The sequence below is a fragment of the Scyliorhinus canicula genome, chromosome 18 (genome assembly GCF_902713615.1).
Source record: "Scyliorhinus canicula chromosome 18, sScyCan1.1, whole genome shotgun sequence".
In the NCBI taxonomy this organism is placed as follows: domain Eukaryota; kingdom Metazoa; phylum Chordata; class Chondrichthyes; order Carcharhiniformes; family Scyliorhinidae; genus Scyliorhinus; species Scyliorhinus canicula.
Window position 1 is genome coordinate 2751103 of NC_052163.1, and position 15337 is coordinate 2766439.

Consider the following 15337-nt stretch of genomic DNA (forward strand, 5'->3'; position numbering starts at 1 on the left):
AATAAGGGGATCAGGGGTTATGGGGAGAAGGCAGGAGAATGGGGATGAGAAAAATATCAGCCATGATTGAATGGCAGAGCAGACTCGATGGGCTGAGTGGCCTAATTCTGCTCTTTCGTCTTTATGGTCTTATGGTCTTCTTCATGTAAACCTCCTTCATGTAAACTTTCTTCATGCCGCTGACTTAGTTGATAATGTGGTTTCTTCAGAGTGGTTTTTCGCTCAGTTGATAGCAGAGCTTTGCTTGAAACCCAAGTGACTTCATAACATGAGCATCATTAAGATGATTTGGGGATTGGTGTGAAATATTGCAGAAAATTAGGCGTAGAGATGATCCTTGGAAGAGAAAGTTTAAAAAAAATTTAGTACCCAATTATTTATTTCCAATTAAGGGGCAATTTAGCATGGCCAGTTCACCTACCCTGCACATCTTTTGGTTGTGGGGGTGAAACCCACGCAGACACGGGAAGAATGTGCAAACTCCACACAGACAGTGACCCGGGGTGGAACCCGGGTCCTCGGTGCTGTGAGGCAGCAGGGCTAAGCACTGCGCCACCCAGATAGTTTGTATTTGACCTTTCCTTTCCTTTTACACCTTTAGCCTTGCTTTTAGCTGAGTTAACAGTGTGCTCGTCTCCCCATCACAGTTTGGTGATGGGAGTCGGTGGCATGCAGTGCAGTGGTTAGCACTGGGACTGCAGCTCAAAGGACCCCGGTTTGAATCCCGGCTCTGGGTCGCTGTCCGTGTGGAGTTTGCACAGTCTCCCCGTGTCTGCGTGGGTTTCACCCCCGCAACCCAAAGATGTGCAGGGTAGATGGATTGGTCACACTAAATTGGCCCTTAATTGGGGGGGGGGAAATAATTGGGTACTCTAAATTTATAAATTAAAAATTTAAAAAATGTAAACATGGTTTGGAGAAGGAGAATTTATGTAGGAGTCGGTGGCCAGTTAATCTGCATTTAACTAGAATAACTCTGCAGCAACCTGGTACTGACAATGGAACCACAGTATTACAGTGCCTTCCACTGCACAGTGCCCACACTGCCTGTGTAGCTCACCGATACTGCGAGGCCCAGATCGAGTGGACGTGAAGAGGATGTTTCCACTTGTAGGAAAAACTAGAAGCAGAGGACACCATCTCCGACTAAAGGGACGATCCTTTAAAACAGAGATGAGAAGGAATTTCTTCAGCCAGAGCGTGGTGAATCTGTGGAACTCTTTGCCGCAGAGGCTGTAGTGGCCAAATCACTGAGTGTCTTGAAGACAGAAATAGATAGATTGTTGATTAATAAGGGGATCGGGGTTATGGGGAGAAGGCAGGAGAATGGGGATGAGCCATGATTGAATGGCAGAGCAGACTCGATGGGCCGAGTGGCTTAATTCTGCTCTTGCGTCTTTATGGTCTTATGGACACTTGAGTTTTTCTTCGCTTTACTGGTTTATAATTTTTAGCAGGAATGTGAACCACCATCCTGCCATATTGATGTCTGGGTTGAAGTTCCTCGTGTCAGGAGGATAAATGGACATGTCGGGTCTAGTAAGTCACTTCTGCACGAAGGTAATGCTGGCTATTTTACAGGTTACACCAAAATCCCTTTCAAATGGTTCGATTACCTTCGGGAGGCGGGATCTGTTGCTGCGCCCGTCAAACTATTTAACAAGGTGAGAAGACGAGCTGTCAGAGATGCAAATTCTTCCACTTCCTCTATTCTTTCATACAAATGCTTTAAAAATTGGAATGGGGAAATCTCCTTTTAAAAAGCAGCACAGGGCTTCGGGAACCCTTGGCCATTGTTGAAATTGGACCTATTTTAAGTTGATAGATTTGTTCTATTTGGGCCACTTCTATGGTGCGACCGTGAATGCCAAGCTGAGGCTGCGGTCACGTTTTCAGCCAGTGACACTGATGTGTGAACAGATTCTGACTGCATCCATTGGATATTGCCTTGGGAGCTGCCTTTAGAACTTGGGTAGTGATAATTGCATTCTGAGTTTGTTGAATCAGACTTGCTTTGATTAAACATTGACCTGCACAAGCTAGGTGGGATCCAGGTTTCATTTCTTTTTAAATGATTTTAGATTACCCAATTATTTTTTCCAATTAAGGGACAATTTTGCGTGGCCAATCCACCTACTCTGCACATTTTGGGTTGTGGGGGCGAAACCCACCCAGACACAGGGAGAATGTGCACACTCCACACGGACAGTGACCCAGAGCCGGGATCGAACCTGGGACCTCAGCGCCGTGAGGCAGCTGTGCTAACCACTAGGCCACCGTGCTGCCCTCCGGTTTAATTTCTTGACAGAGTTTGTTAATCCCAACCAGGATTCATGAAATGTTGCAACTGGCCTCCACAGTAACCAGATCTGCCAGGTTACCAGCTCCTGATGCTGTTTAATCATTCCAAGAGCTTGCATGCAGTTGTTAAGACTTTGCTGTGATCCTCCCTGTGGTAGGGTAACCTTCTCCTCAATGGGACTTAAATATGATGTGGCCTGTGTGGTGGGCTACCAGAGGGCTGCCCACTCTCGGCCTACAGCAGCATTAGGCACAGCCTATAGGAGTGTTATTTTTGAAAGTTTCAAATTGACTGATCTTCAACTTCCTGTCCAAACGCAGGAAATCCCAAACCACGGCTTCCGAGTGGGAATGAAGCTGGAAGCCGTGGATCTGATGGAGCCGCGCTTGGTGTGCGTAGCGACCGTTACCCGCATTGTCCATCGGCTCCTCAGGATCCACTTTGATGGCTGGGAGGATGAATATGACCAATGGGTGGACTGTGAATCTCCTGATCTCTATCCAGTCGGCTGGTGTGAACTGACGGGCTACCAACTTCAACCTCCTGCATCGCAGTGTAAGTGACCAGGCATTTTTCTTTAAAACTAGCCAGCAGCATAGTGTGTGTAATTTTATATATTCACAGGGTGTGGGTATTGCTGACAAGCCCAACAATTATTGCCCCTCCCTAATTGCCTTCTAGATGCAGACAGCTGAACCCAGCCTCCAGGACACACACCCCTGAGCCTGGAGGAACCTGCATGTGATTCAACTTTCCACTTCTGTTTTGAGCATTAATTTTGGATTGTGAGCTGCCACTTTGAATACAACTTTCCGAGGACAGTTTAGTATAACCACATTTCTGTGGATCTGGAGTCATAAATAGGCCAGATTAAATGGCAGATGTTTGTCACTAAAGGACATTCGTGAATCACATGGATTTTTATGGCAATCGACAATGGTTCCTTGGCCATCAGGTGACCTGCAATTGCAGATTCTTACTGGTTTCAAATTTCGCTATCTGCTGTGTTGGGAATCGAACTGCAGTCAGTGACAATACCACTACCACTGGCTCCCCTGGTGATCATGGCTGAGCCTGTATCTCGGTGCCATGTTCCTGCACTCTGCCATTGCCCTTAGATCTCTTGGCTCTGAAGGAGTCGGCCTGTTTACTTCTTAAATATATTCAGTAACATAGCCTGCTCTGTCTCCTGTGGTAGAGAATTCCACCGGTTCACTACCGTCTTGAGTGAAGACGTTTCTCCTCCTCTCAAGCCTAAATGGTCTACCCCATATCCTGAGACTACGGCTCCTTGCTCTCTACTCTCCACCCAGAGGAAACAGCATCCAGGCTACCAGTCCTGTCAGAATGAGATCCCCTCTCATTCTAAACTCCAGTGAATACAGGTCTAATCTACCCAATCTCTCCTCGTATGATAATCCTGCCATCCCAGGAATCAGTCTGGTGAGCTTTTGCCGCAGTCCCCCTATGGCAACTATATCCTTTCTTTGGCAAGGAGATCACTATACAATAGTCTGGGTGTATTCTCACCAAGGCCCTGTACAGCTGCAGTAAGACATCCATCCCCCTGTACTCCAGTCCTCTCGCAATGAAGGCTGACATACTATTTTGCAATTTTAACCACTTCCAATCCTCCGGTTTGTTACTTTATCTAGCAGCTTTATATGACTCCTCTTTGGATCTAATAATATCCTTAGTTTGTTTCGTTAGCCATGATTGGGCTGGTTTTCATTCACCAGATGTGCTCATTTATTGCCTGTCCTCAATTACCCCTTGAATTGAGTGACATTCTCGGCCATTTCAGGGGACTGTTAAGTCAACTACGTTTCTGTGGGTCTGGAGTCACGTGTAGGCCAGACCAGGTAAGGACATGATGTGTTTTTGCGACAATCGACAATGGTTTCATGATCACTGTTAGACTTTTAATTCCAGATTTTTATTGAACTCAAATTTCACCGTCTATCATGGCGGGATTTGAACCCTAGTCCCAGAGCATTTCCCTGGTCTGGATTACTGTTTAGTGACACCAGACTACGTCACCACCAGAAAGGAAATGTAAAACTGTTCCTTAATAATTGGCCATTGCCTATCCACCGTCATGCCTATTATTGAAGCTCCCCAATCTATCTTGGCCAACTTGTACCTCATGCCTTTGTAGTTTCCTTTGTTTATATCTAGGATTTTAGTTTCTGATCGGATTTCTTCACTTTCCGTCCGAATACTGTTTTGTTTGCAGCTGCCATTTAGCAGCAGTAAACCGGGCTCAGTGTTTCTCTCTTGCGCCTCTCTTCACCTCCTGTTCTTGACCCTTTTAAAATCCACTCTTTGACCAAGCTTTTGTCCAGCCCTCCGAGCGGCTCCTAATTTGGCTTGGCATCTCAGTTGAGAACAGTTGGGAAGTTTTTCTATCTAGGATATTCAAAATGCATCAGTGGAAACAGTAAAATGGGAAACTGCTCTATTTGCATTTCTGCGAATCTGAGGTGTTGCTCTTGTGCTCCTGACCTCCTCGGCTGGATTGCTGCTTTGTAGTTCTCCAAGTGGTGCCAGCCCTTTCTTCTGTGACATATAGTTTGGCAGTGGGCATGTCTAAATCCAGGTTAGTGAGCTGTGGGTTACTCCTGCCTCGCCTGTTTCTTAAGTTGCTTTTCTGTTTCATCTCCAGCCTCGAGGGAGAATCAAACTAATGTGATGAAGAAGAAAAAAGCAAAGTCCAGCCAGTACAAGGGGCACAAAAAGAGTGGGTACTCCGCTTTTATTGATTTTACTGTCCTCTTTGGTTAGTTGTTTAACAGGTGTTAATGCCATTAGAACTATCTTGGAACACCTTGAAGAGATCTTGTTTCCCAGGAGCTTATTATTTATAAACACCTGAATGTGAGTAGATAGCATTCTCCCTAAGTGTGTGTGGAGGTCAGTCCTTTGCATCACCTTGGCAGGGGTGTTTCTGTGAGTGAAGTGGGCAGAATGTTGGGTGTGAGTCCCATTCTGGCAAGGAAACAAGGGAGGCCTGTTGCCTCCAAACATTACCTTTCATGGCAGACATTAGTCTCTGAGCCTCTCCATTCTTCATGGAGTTATTCATCACAGTCTTTTAATCACAACCCCTTTGACCAACAGTGCCAAAAACCCAATTGTTCCTGGCCTTGAAACCTGGGCAGATATCCTGAGGATGTGAAGAGAAATGTGTCTCTTTGTTGAATCTTACTATTGTTATTGGTTTCATGTTGTTTAATTGTCTGTGTGCTGGAGCATGCTTGAAATGTACCCGGTACACGGAGATTACTGCCCAGTTTCAGCTGGAATTTGGGAAAAGGATGCTCACATGTTGAATGAACAATTGAGATTCACTCTGGTGTAAATTGCTGAGGGAGGGACTGGGGATGATGTCTCTCCACGAATGAAGGTTATGGACAAATCTGGGGTTTTCATTGCATCATTCCCAAAGCAGGACCCTGGTTTGGGAATGGGGTTCGTGGCGGGGGCCCTGGTTTGGGAATAAGGGCTGTGGCGGGGGCACTGGGTTGGGAATAGGGGCCATGGCGGGGCCCTGGGTTGGGAATAGGGGCCATGGCGGGAGCCCTGGGTTGGGAATAGTGGCCATGGCGGGAGCCCTGGGTTGGGAATAGGGGCATGGTGGGGTGTCCTCGGTTGGGAATAGGGGCCATGGCGGGGCCCTGGGTTGGGAATAGGGGCCATGGCGGGGCCCTGGGTTGGGAATAGGGGCCATGGCAGGGCCCTGGGTTGGGAATAGGGGCCATGGCGGGGTGTCCTCGGTTGGGAATAGGGGCCATGGCGGGGCCCTGGGTTGGGAATAGGGGCCATGGTGGGGCCCTGGTTCGGGAATAGTGGCCATGGCGGGAGCCCTGGGTTGGGAATAGGGGCATGGCGGGGTGTCCTCGGTTGGGAATAGGGGCCATGGCGGGGCCCTGGGTTGGGAATAGGGGCCATGGCGGGGGCCCTGGGTTGGGAATAGGGGCCATGGCGGGGCCCTGGGTTGGGAATAGGGGCCATGGTGGGGCCCTGGTTTGGGAATAGTGGCCATGGCGGGAGCCCTGGGTTGGGATTAGGGGCATGGCGGGGCCCTGGGTTGGGAATAGGGGCCATGGCAGGGCCCTGGTTTGGGAATAGGGGCCATGGCGAGCGGCACTGGGTTGGGAATAGGGGCCATGGCAGGGCCCTGGGTTGGGAATAGGGGCCATGGCGGGGCCCTGGGTTGGGAATAGTGGCCATGGTGGAGCCCTGGGTTGGGAATAGGGGCCATGGCAGGGCCCTGACTTGGGAATAGGGGCCATGGCGGGAGCCCTGGGTTGGGAATAGGGGCCATGGCAGGGCCCTGACTTGGGAATAGGGGCCATGGCGGGAGCCCTGGGTTGGGAATAGGGGCCATGGCGGGGCCCTGGGTTGGGAATAGGGGCCATGGCGGGAGCCTGGGTTGGGAATAGGGGCCATGGCAGGGCCCTGGTTTGGGAATAGGGGCCATGGCGAGCGGCACTGGGTTGGGAATAGGGGCCATGGCAGGGCCCTGGATTGGGAATAGGGGCCGTGGCGGGGGCCTGGTTTGGGATTAGTGGCCATGGCGGGGCTCTGGGTTGGGAATAGTGGCCATGGTGGGGCCCTGGTTTGGGAATAGGGGCCATGGCGGGACCCCTGGGTTGGGAATTGGGACTGGTGGGGCCCTGGGTTGGGAATAGGGGCCATGGTGGGGTGTCCTGGGTTGGGAATAGTGGCCATGGCGGGAGCCCTGGGTTGGGAATAGTGGCCATGGCGGGGGCCCTGGGTTGGGAATAGGGGCCATGGCGGGGGCCCTGGGTTGGGAATAGGGGCCATGGCGGGGGCCTGGGTTGGGAATAGGGGCCATGGCGAGGGCCTGGGTTGGGAATAGGGGCCATGGCGGGGCCCTGGGTTGGGAATAGGGGCCATGGCGGGAGCCCTGGGTTGGAAATAGGGGCCATGGCGGGGGCCTGGGTTGGGAATAGTGGCCATGGCGGGGGCACTGGGTTGAGAATAGGGGCCATGGTGGGACCCTTTGTTGGGAATAGTGGCCATGGCGGGGCCCTGGGTTGGGAATAGGGGCCATGGCGGGAGCCCTGGGTTGGGAATAGTGGCCATGGCGGGAGCCCTGGGTTGGGAATAGGGGCCATGGCGGGGTCCTGGGTTGGGTATAGTGGCCATGGCGGGGCCCTGGGTTGGGAATAGGGGCCATGGCGGGAGCCCTGGGTTGGGAATAGGGGCCATGGCGGGGCCCTGGGTTGGGAATAAGGGCCATGGAGGCGTGTCCTGGGTTGGTAATAGTGGCCATGGCGGGGGCCTGGGTTGGGAATAGGGGCCATGGCGGGGGCCTGGGTTGGGAATAGTGGCCATGGTGGAGCCCTGGGTGGGGAATAGGGGCCATGGCAGGGCCCTGGGTTGGGAATAGGGGCCATGGCGGGAGCCCTGGGTTGGGAATAGGGGCCATGGCGGGGCCCTGGGTTGGGAATAGGGGCCATGGCGGGAGCCTGGGTTGGGAATAGGGGCCATGGCAGGGCCCTGGTTTGGGAATAGGGGCCATGGCGAGCGGCACTGGGTTGGGAATAGGGGCCATGGCAGGGCCCTGGATTGGGAATAGGGGCCGTGGCAGGGGCCTGGTTTGGGAATAGTGGCCATGGCGGGGGCCTGGGTTGGGAATAGGGGCCATGGCGGGGCCCTGGTTTGGGAACAGGGGCAGTGGCGGGAGCCCTGGGTTGGGAATAGGGGCCATGGCGGGGGCCCTGGGTTGGGAATAGGGGCCATGGTGGGGCCCTGGGTTGGGAATAGGGGCCATGGCGAGCGGCACTGGGTTGGGAATAGGGGCCATGGCGGGAGCCCTGGGTTGGGAATAGGGGCCATGGCGGGGCCCTGGGTTGGGAATAGGGGCCATGGCGGGGGCCTGGGTTGGGAATAGGGGCCATGGCGGCAGATTGGGTTGGGAATAGGGGCCATGGCAGGGCCCTGGGTTGGGAATAGGGGCCATGGCGGGGCCCTGGTTTGGGAATAGTGGCCATGGCGGGGTCCTGGGTTGGGAATAGGGGCCATGGCGGGGGCCTGGGTTGGGAATAGGGGCAATGGTGGCACCCCTGGGTTGGGAATAGGGGCCGTGGTGGGGCCCTGGGTTGGGAATAGGGGCCATGGCAGGAGCCCTGGGTTGGGAATAGTGGCCATGGCGGGGCCCTGGGTTGGGAATAGGGGCCATTGCGGAGCCCTGGGTTGGGAATAGGGGCCATGGCGGGACCCCTGGGTTGGGAATTGGGACTGGTGGGGCCCTGGATTGGGAATAGGGGCCATGGCGGGGGCCTGGGTTGGGAATAGTGGCCATGGCGGGGCCCTGGGTTGGGAATAGGGCCATGGCGGGAGCCCTGGGTTGGGAATAGGGGCCATGGCGGGGCCCTGGGTTGGGAATAGGGGCCATGGAGGGGTGTCCTGGGTTGGGAATAGTGGCCATGGCGGGAGCCCTGGGTTGGGAATAGGGGCCATGGCGGGGCCCTGGGTTGGGAATAGGGGCCATGGCGAGCGGCACTGGGTTGGGAATAGGGGCCATGGCGGGAGCCCTGGGTTGGGAATAGGGGCCATGGTGGGGCCCTGGGTTGGGAATAGGGGCCATGGCGGGAGCACTGGGTTGGGAATAGGGGCCATGGCGGGAGCCCTGGGTTGGGAATAGGGGCCATGGCGGGGCCCTGGGTTGGGAATAGTGGCCATGGCGGGGCTCTGGGTTGGGAATAGGGGCCATGGCGGGAGCCCTGGGTTGGGAATAGGGGCCATGGCGGGGCCCTGGGTTGGGAATAGTGGCCATGGCGAGGGCCTGGGTTGGGAATAGGGGCCATGGCGGGGCCCTGGGTTGGGTATAGTGGCCATGGCGGGGCCCTGGGTTGGGAATAGTGGCCATGGCGTGAGCCCTGGGTTGGGAATAGGGGCCATGGCGGGGCCCTGGGTTGGGAATAAGGGCCATGGAGGCGTGTCCTGGGTTGGGAATAGTGGCCATGGCGGGGGCCTGGGTTGGGAATAGGGGCCATGGCGGGGGCCTGGGTTGGGAATAGTGGCCATGGTGGAGCCCTGGGTTGGGAATAGGGGCCATGGCAGGGCCCTGGGTTGGGAATAGGGGCCATGGCGGGAGCCCTGGGTTGGGAATAGGGGCCATGGCGGGGCCCTGGGTTGGGAATAGGGGCCATGGCGGGAGCCTGGGTTGGGAATAGGGGCCATGGCAGGGCCCTGGTTTGGGAATAGGGGCCATGGCGAGCGGCACTGGGTTGGGAATAGGGGCCATGGCAGGGCCCTGGATTGGGAATAGGGGCCGTGGCGGGGGCCTGGTTTGGGAATAGTGGCCATGGCGGGGGCCTGGGTTGGGAATAGAGGCAATGGTGGGACCCCTGGGTTGGGAATAGGGGCCGTGGTGGGGCCCTGGTTTGGGAATAGGGGCAATGGCGGGAGCCCTGGGTTGGGAATAGGGGCTATGGTGGGAGCCCTGGGTTGGGAATAGGGGCCATGGCGGGGGCCCTGGGTTGGGAATAGGGGCCATGGTGGGGCCCTGGGTTGGGAATAGGGGCCATGGCGAGCGGCACTGGGTTGGGAATAGGGGCCATGGCGGGAGCCCTGGGTTGGGATTAGGGGCCATGGTGGGGCCCTGGGTTGGGAATGGGGGCCATGGCGGGGCCCTGGGTTGGGAATAGGGGCCATGGCGGGGGCCTGGGTTGGGAATAGGGGCCATGGCGGGAGCCCTGGGTTGGGAATAGGGGCCATGGCAGGGCCCTGGGTTGGGAATAGGGGCCATGGCGAGCGGCCCTGGGTTGGGAATAGGGGCCATGGCGGGGGCCTAGGTTGGGAATAGGGGCAATGGTGGGACCCCTGGGTTGGGAATAGGGGCCGTGGTGTGGCCCTGGGTTGGGAATAGGGGCCATGGCGGGGACCCTGGGTTGGGAATAGTGGCCATGGCGGGAGCCCTGGGTTGGGAATAGGGGCCATGGCGGGGACCCTGGGTTGGGAATAGTGGCCATGGCGGGGACCCTGGGTTGGGAATAGTGGCCATGGCGGGAGCCCTGGGTTGGGAATAGGGGCCATGGCGGGGACCCTGGGTTGGGAATAGTGGCCATGGCGGGGGCCTGGGTTGGGAATAGGGGCCATGGCGGGGTCCTGGGTTGGGAAGAGTGGCCATGGCGGGGCTCTGGGTTGGGAATAGTGGCCATGGCGGGGCCCTGGGTTGGGAATAGTGGCCATGGCGGGAGCCCTGGGTTGGGAATAGGGGCCATGGCAGGGCCCTGGGTTGGGAATAGGGGCCATGGCGGGAGCCCTGGGTTGGGAAAAGTGGCTATGGTGGGGTGTCCTGGGTTGGGAATAGTGGCCATGGCGGGGGCCCTGGGTTGGGAATAGGGGCCATGGCGGGGGCCCTTGGTTGGGAATAGGGGCCATGGCGGGGGCCTGGGTTGGGAATAGGGGCCATGGCGAGGGCCTGGGTTGGGAATAGGGGCCATGGCGGGGCCCTGGGTTGGGAATAGGGGCCATGGCAGGGCCCTTTGTTGGGAATAGTGGCCATGGCGGGCCCTGGGTTGGGAATAGTGGCCATGGCGGGAGCCCTGGGTTGGGAATAGTGGCCATGGCGGGAGCCCTGAGGTGGGAATAGGGACCATGGCGGGGTCCTGGGTTGGGTATAGTGGCCATGGCGGGAGCCCTGGGTTGGGAATAGGGGCCATGGCGGGGCCCTGGGTTGGGAATAAGGGCCATGGAGGCGTGTCCTGGGTTGGGAATAGGGGCCATGGCGGGGGCCTGGGTTGGGAATAGGGGCCATGGCGGGAGCCCTGGGTTGGGAATAGTGGCCATGGCGGGGGCCTGGGTTGGGAATAGGGGCCATGGCGGGGCCCTGGGTTGGGAATAGGGGCCATGGCGGGGGCCCTGGGTTGGGAATAGGGGCCATGGCGGGGGCCCTGGGTTGGGAATAGGGGCCATGGCGGGGGCCTGGGTTGGGAATAGTGGCCATGGCGGGGGCCTGGGTTGGGAATAGTGGCCATGGCGGGGCCCTGGTTTGGGAATGGGGTTCGTGGCGGAGCCCTGGGTTGGGAATAGGGGCCATGGCAGGGCCCTGGGTTGGGAATAGGGGCCATGGCAGGGCCCTGGGTTGGGAATAGGGGCCATGGCGGGGCCCTGGGTTGGGAATAGGGGCCATGGTGGGGCCCTGGTTTGGGAATAGTGGCCATGGGGGGAGCCCTGGGTTGGGATTAGGGGCATGGCGGGGCCCTGGGTTGGGAATAGGGGCCATGGCGGGAGCCCTGGGTTGGGAATAGGGGCCATGGCAGGGCCCTGGTTTGGGAATAGGGGCCATGGCGAGCGGCACTGGGTTGGGAATAGGGGCCATGGCGGGGCCCTGGGTTGGGAATAGGGGCCATGGCGGGGCCCTGGGTTGGGAATAGTGGCCATGGTGGAGCCCTGGGTTGGGAATAGGGGCCATGGCAGGGCCCTGGTTTGGGAATAGGGGCCATGGCGGGAGCCCTGGGTTGGGAATAGGGGCCATGGCGGAGCCCTGGGTTGGGAATAGGGGCCATCGCGGGAGCCTGGGTTGGGAATAGGGGCCATGGCAGGGCCCTGGTTTGGGAATAGGGGCCATGGCGAGCGGCACTGGGTTGGGAATAGGGGCCATGGCAGGGCCCTGGATTGGGAATAGGGGCCGTGGCGGGGGCCTGGTTTGGGAATAGTGGCCATGGCGGGGGCCTGGGTTGGGAATAGGGGCCATGGCGGGGGCCTGGGTTGGGAATAGGGGCAATGGTGGGACCCCTGGGTTTGGAATAGGGGCAATGGCGGGAGCCCTGGGTTGGGAATAGGGGCTATGGTGGGAGCCCTGGGTTGGGAATAGGGGCCATGGCGGGGGCCCTGGGTTGGGAATAGGGGCCATGGTGGGGCCCTGGGTTGGGAATAGGGGCCATGGCGAGCGGCACTGGGTTGGGAATAGGGGCCATGGCGGGAGCCTGGGTTGGGAATAGGGGCAATGGTGGGACCCCTGGGTTTGGAATAGGGGCCATGGCGGGAGCCCTGGGTTGGGAATAGGGGCTATGGTGGGAGCCCTGGGTTGGGAATTGGGGCCATGGCGGTGGCCTGGGTTGGGAATAGTGGCCGTGGCGGGGTCCCTGGGTTGGGAATAGGGGCCATGGCGGGAGCCCTGGTTTGGGAATAGGGGCCATGGTGGGAGCCCTGGGTTGGGAATAGGGGCAATGGCGGGAGCCCTGGGTTGGGAATAGTGGCCATGGAGGGATGTCCTGGGTTGGGAATAGGGGCCATCGCAGGAGCCTGGGTTGGGAATAGGGGCCATGGCGGGGTGTCCTCGGTTGGGAACAGGGGCCATGGCGGGGCCCTGGTTTGGGAATAGGGGCCATGGCGGGAGCCCTGGGTTGGGAATAGGGGCCATGGCAGGAGCCCTGGTTTGGGAATAGGGGCCATGGCGGGAGCCCTGTGTTGGGAATAGTGGCCATGGCGGGGCCCTGGGTTGGGAATAGGGGCCATGGCGGGGGCCCTGGTTTGGGAATAGGGGCCATGGCGGGGCCCTGGGTTGGGAATAGGGGCCATGGCGGGGCCCTGGGTTGGGAATAGGGGCCATGGCGGGGCCCTGGGTTGGGAATAGTGGCCATGGAGGGGTGTCCTGGGTTGGGAATAGGGGCCATGGCGGGGCCCTGGGTTGGGAATAAGGGCCATGGAGGGGTGTCCTGGGTTGGGAATAAGGGCCATGGCGGGGCCCTGGGTTGGGAATAGGGGCCATGGCGGGAGCCCTGGGTTGGGAATAGGGACCATGGTGGGAGCACTGGGTTGGGAATAGGGGCCATGGCGGGAGCCCTGGGTTGGGAATAGGGGCCATGGCGAGCGGCACTGGGTTGGGAATAGGGGCCATGGCGAGGCCCTGGGTTGGGAATAGGGGCCATGGCGGGGCCCTGGGTTGGGAATAGGGGCCATGGCGGGGCCCTGGGTTGGGAATAGGGGCCATGGCGGGGCCCTGGGTTGGGAATAGTGACCATGGCGGAGCCCTGGATTGGGAATAGGGGCCATGGCGGAGCCCTGGTTTGGGAATAGTTGCCATGGCGGGGCCCTGGGTTGGGAATAGGGGCCATGGCGGGAGCCCTGGGTTGGGAATAGGGGCCATGGCGGGAGCCCTGGGTTGGGAATAGGATGCCATGGCGGGGGCCTGGGTTGGGAATAGGGGCCATGGCGGGGGCCTGGGTTGGGAATAGGGGCCATGGCGGGGGCCTGGGTTGGGAATAGGGGGCATGGCGGGGGCCTGGGTTGGGAATAGGGGCCATGGCGGGGCCCTGGGTTGGGAATAGGGGCCATGGCGGGGCCCTGGGTTGGGGATAGCGGCCATGGCGGGAGCCCTGGGTTGGGAATAGGGGCCATGGCGGGAGCCCTGGGTTGGGAATAGGGGCCATGGCGGGAGCCCTGCGTTGGGAATAGGGGCCATGGCGGGAGCCCTGGGTTGGGAATAGGGGCCATGGCGGGGGCCTGGGTTGGGGATAGTGGCCATGGCGGGAGCCCTGGGTTGGGAATAGTGGCCATGGCGGTGTCCTGGGTTGGGAATAGGGGCCATGGCGGGAGCGCTGGGTTGGGAATAGGGGCCATGGCGGGAGCGCTGGGTTGGGAATAGGGGCCATGGCGAGCGGCACTGTGTTGAATTGTTGACCCTTGTGTAAGGAATACAAATTTTCAGAAATATGCTCTTCAATGCGGGTTTGAAGATTAGGCTGTGAATCTATTTCCAGGAAGCATTCTCTACCAATGACGGCAGAGCTTTTTTTTCACCTTTGATATCCCAGACGCGTTGATGCTTTGTCTTTGAAAGCGGAGAATGCCCTTCAGGATTGAGTTCAGTTCTCGCTGCCACGTGCAATCCAGGTGTAAACCAAGTAGCTAAAAGAACTTGTATAGTTCTCCTTTTCCGGGTGTGAGGATTGATGGAAAGTAGGACTAGACTACATTGCTTAATTAGAGAAGAATACAGTGCAGATTTATGGATCACGAGTCCTGTTTCTGTGTTAGTCCATGATTCTTGTCCTGTTAAAAGGACTGGAACTCTCTGCTAAGTATCAAAGGATTGGCGCAGTGGTTAGCACTGCTGCCTCCCGGCTCTGGGTCACTATCCGTGTGGAGTTTGTACATTCTCGCTGTGTTTGCGTGGGTTTCACCCCCACAACCCAAAGATGTGCAGGGTAGGTGGGCTGGCCACGCTAAATTGCCCCTTTGTGCTCAGTGGTTACCCAGTTATTTTAGGGGAAATTATACTCGAGCAATGCAATCTGCTTTTGCAGTCGTGTCTTTTTACCCATTTATGCTGCAGTATTGCCTTGCAATCATACAGGTACCATTCAACCTGCCCATTTGGGGAGTTCAGGGTCAGTGGGCATTAGCAGGATCCAATATGCCCAGATGCTGGTGGCACTTTGACCTGACTGACCATCTTGGTTCTCTAGGAGACTCCCATGTTGCAACTGGCATAGTGAATGTTTCCATTTCTAGTGCCTGTTTCTTCCTGTTGGCCGCTTTCTGTCAGCTCATGCATAAACTCTGCATTCGGACTTACTCCCAGGTTCGATTCCCCGCTGGGTCACGGTCTGTGCGGAGTCTGCACTTTCTCCCCGTGTCTGTGTGGGTTTCCTCCGGGTGCTCAGGTTTCTTCTCTCAGTCCAAAGATGTGCAGGTTAGCTGGATTCTCCATGCTAAATTGTCCTTAGTGTCCAAAAAATTTAGGTGGGGTTACGGGGAAAGGGTGTAGGCGTGGGGCTTAAGTGGGGTGCTCTTTACAAGGGCCAGTGCAGACTCGATGGGCCAAATGGCGGCTTCCTGCACTCTAAATTCTACGTTCGAAAGCCATGTTTGTGACTTCAGAATAACTGCACATATTTTCAGCCTCTGTCAATCAGCCTTGCCAAAAGTGCATACAGCACAAGTGGCTCTCGCATTGAGGAAAAGCAATGTTGTGCTGTGTAAGTGATGTTCCTTGGAATGCTCAACACTAAAACATGTTGCTTCAGATTTGGAATTGAGATGCAAACCTGC

General features: G+C 57.4%; 1 protein-coding gene across 7 annotated transcripts in view; it reads left to right on the plus strand.

Annotated features, from left to right (window-relative positions):
• mbtd1 (mbt domain containing 1) overlaps positions 1-15337 on the plus strand; it is a 232280-nt gene that overhangs the window by 203494 nt on the left and 13449 nt on the right. For 6 of the 7 annotated variants that reach the window (XM_038776647.1, XM_038776644.1, XM_038776649.1 and 3 more), the window contains exons 13-15: positions 1582-1664; positions 2623-2857; positions 4968-5042. In XM_038776647.1, the coding sequence (XP_038632575.1) occupies positions 1582-1664; positions 2623-2857; positions 4968-5042 (393 nt within the window). The remainder of the gene's footprint in view (positions 1-1581; positions 1665-2622; positions 2858-4967; positions 5043-15337) is intronic. The other variant, XM_038776651.1, reaches the window with a different exon arrangement.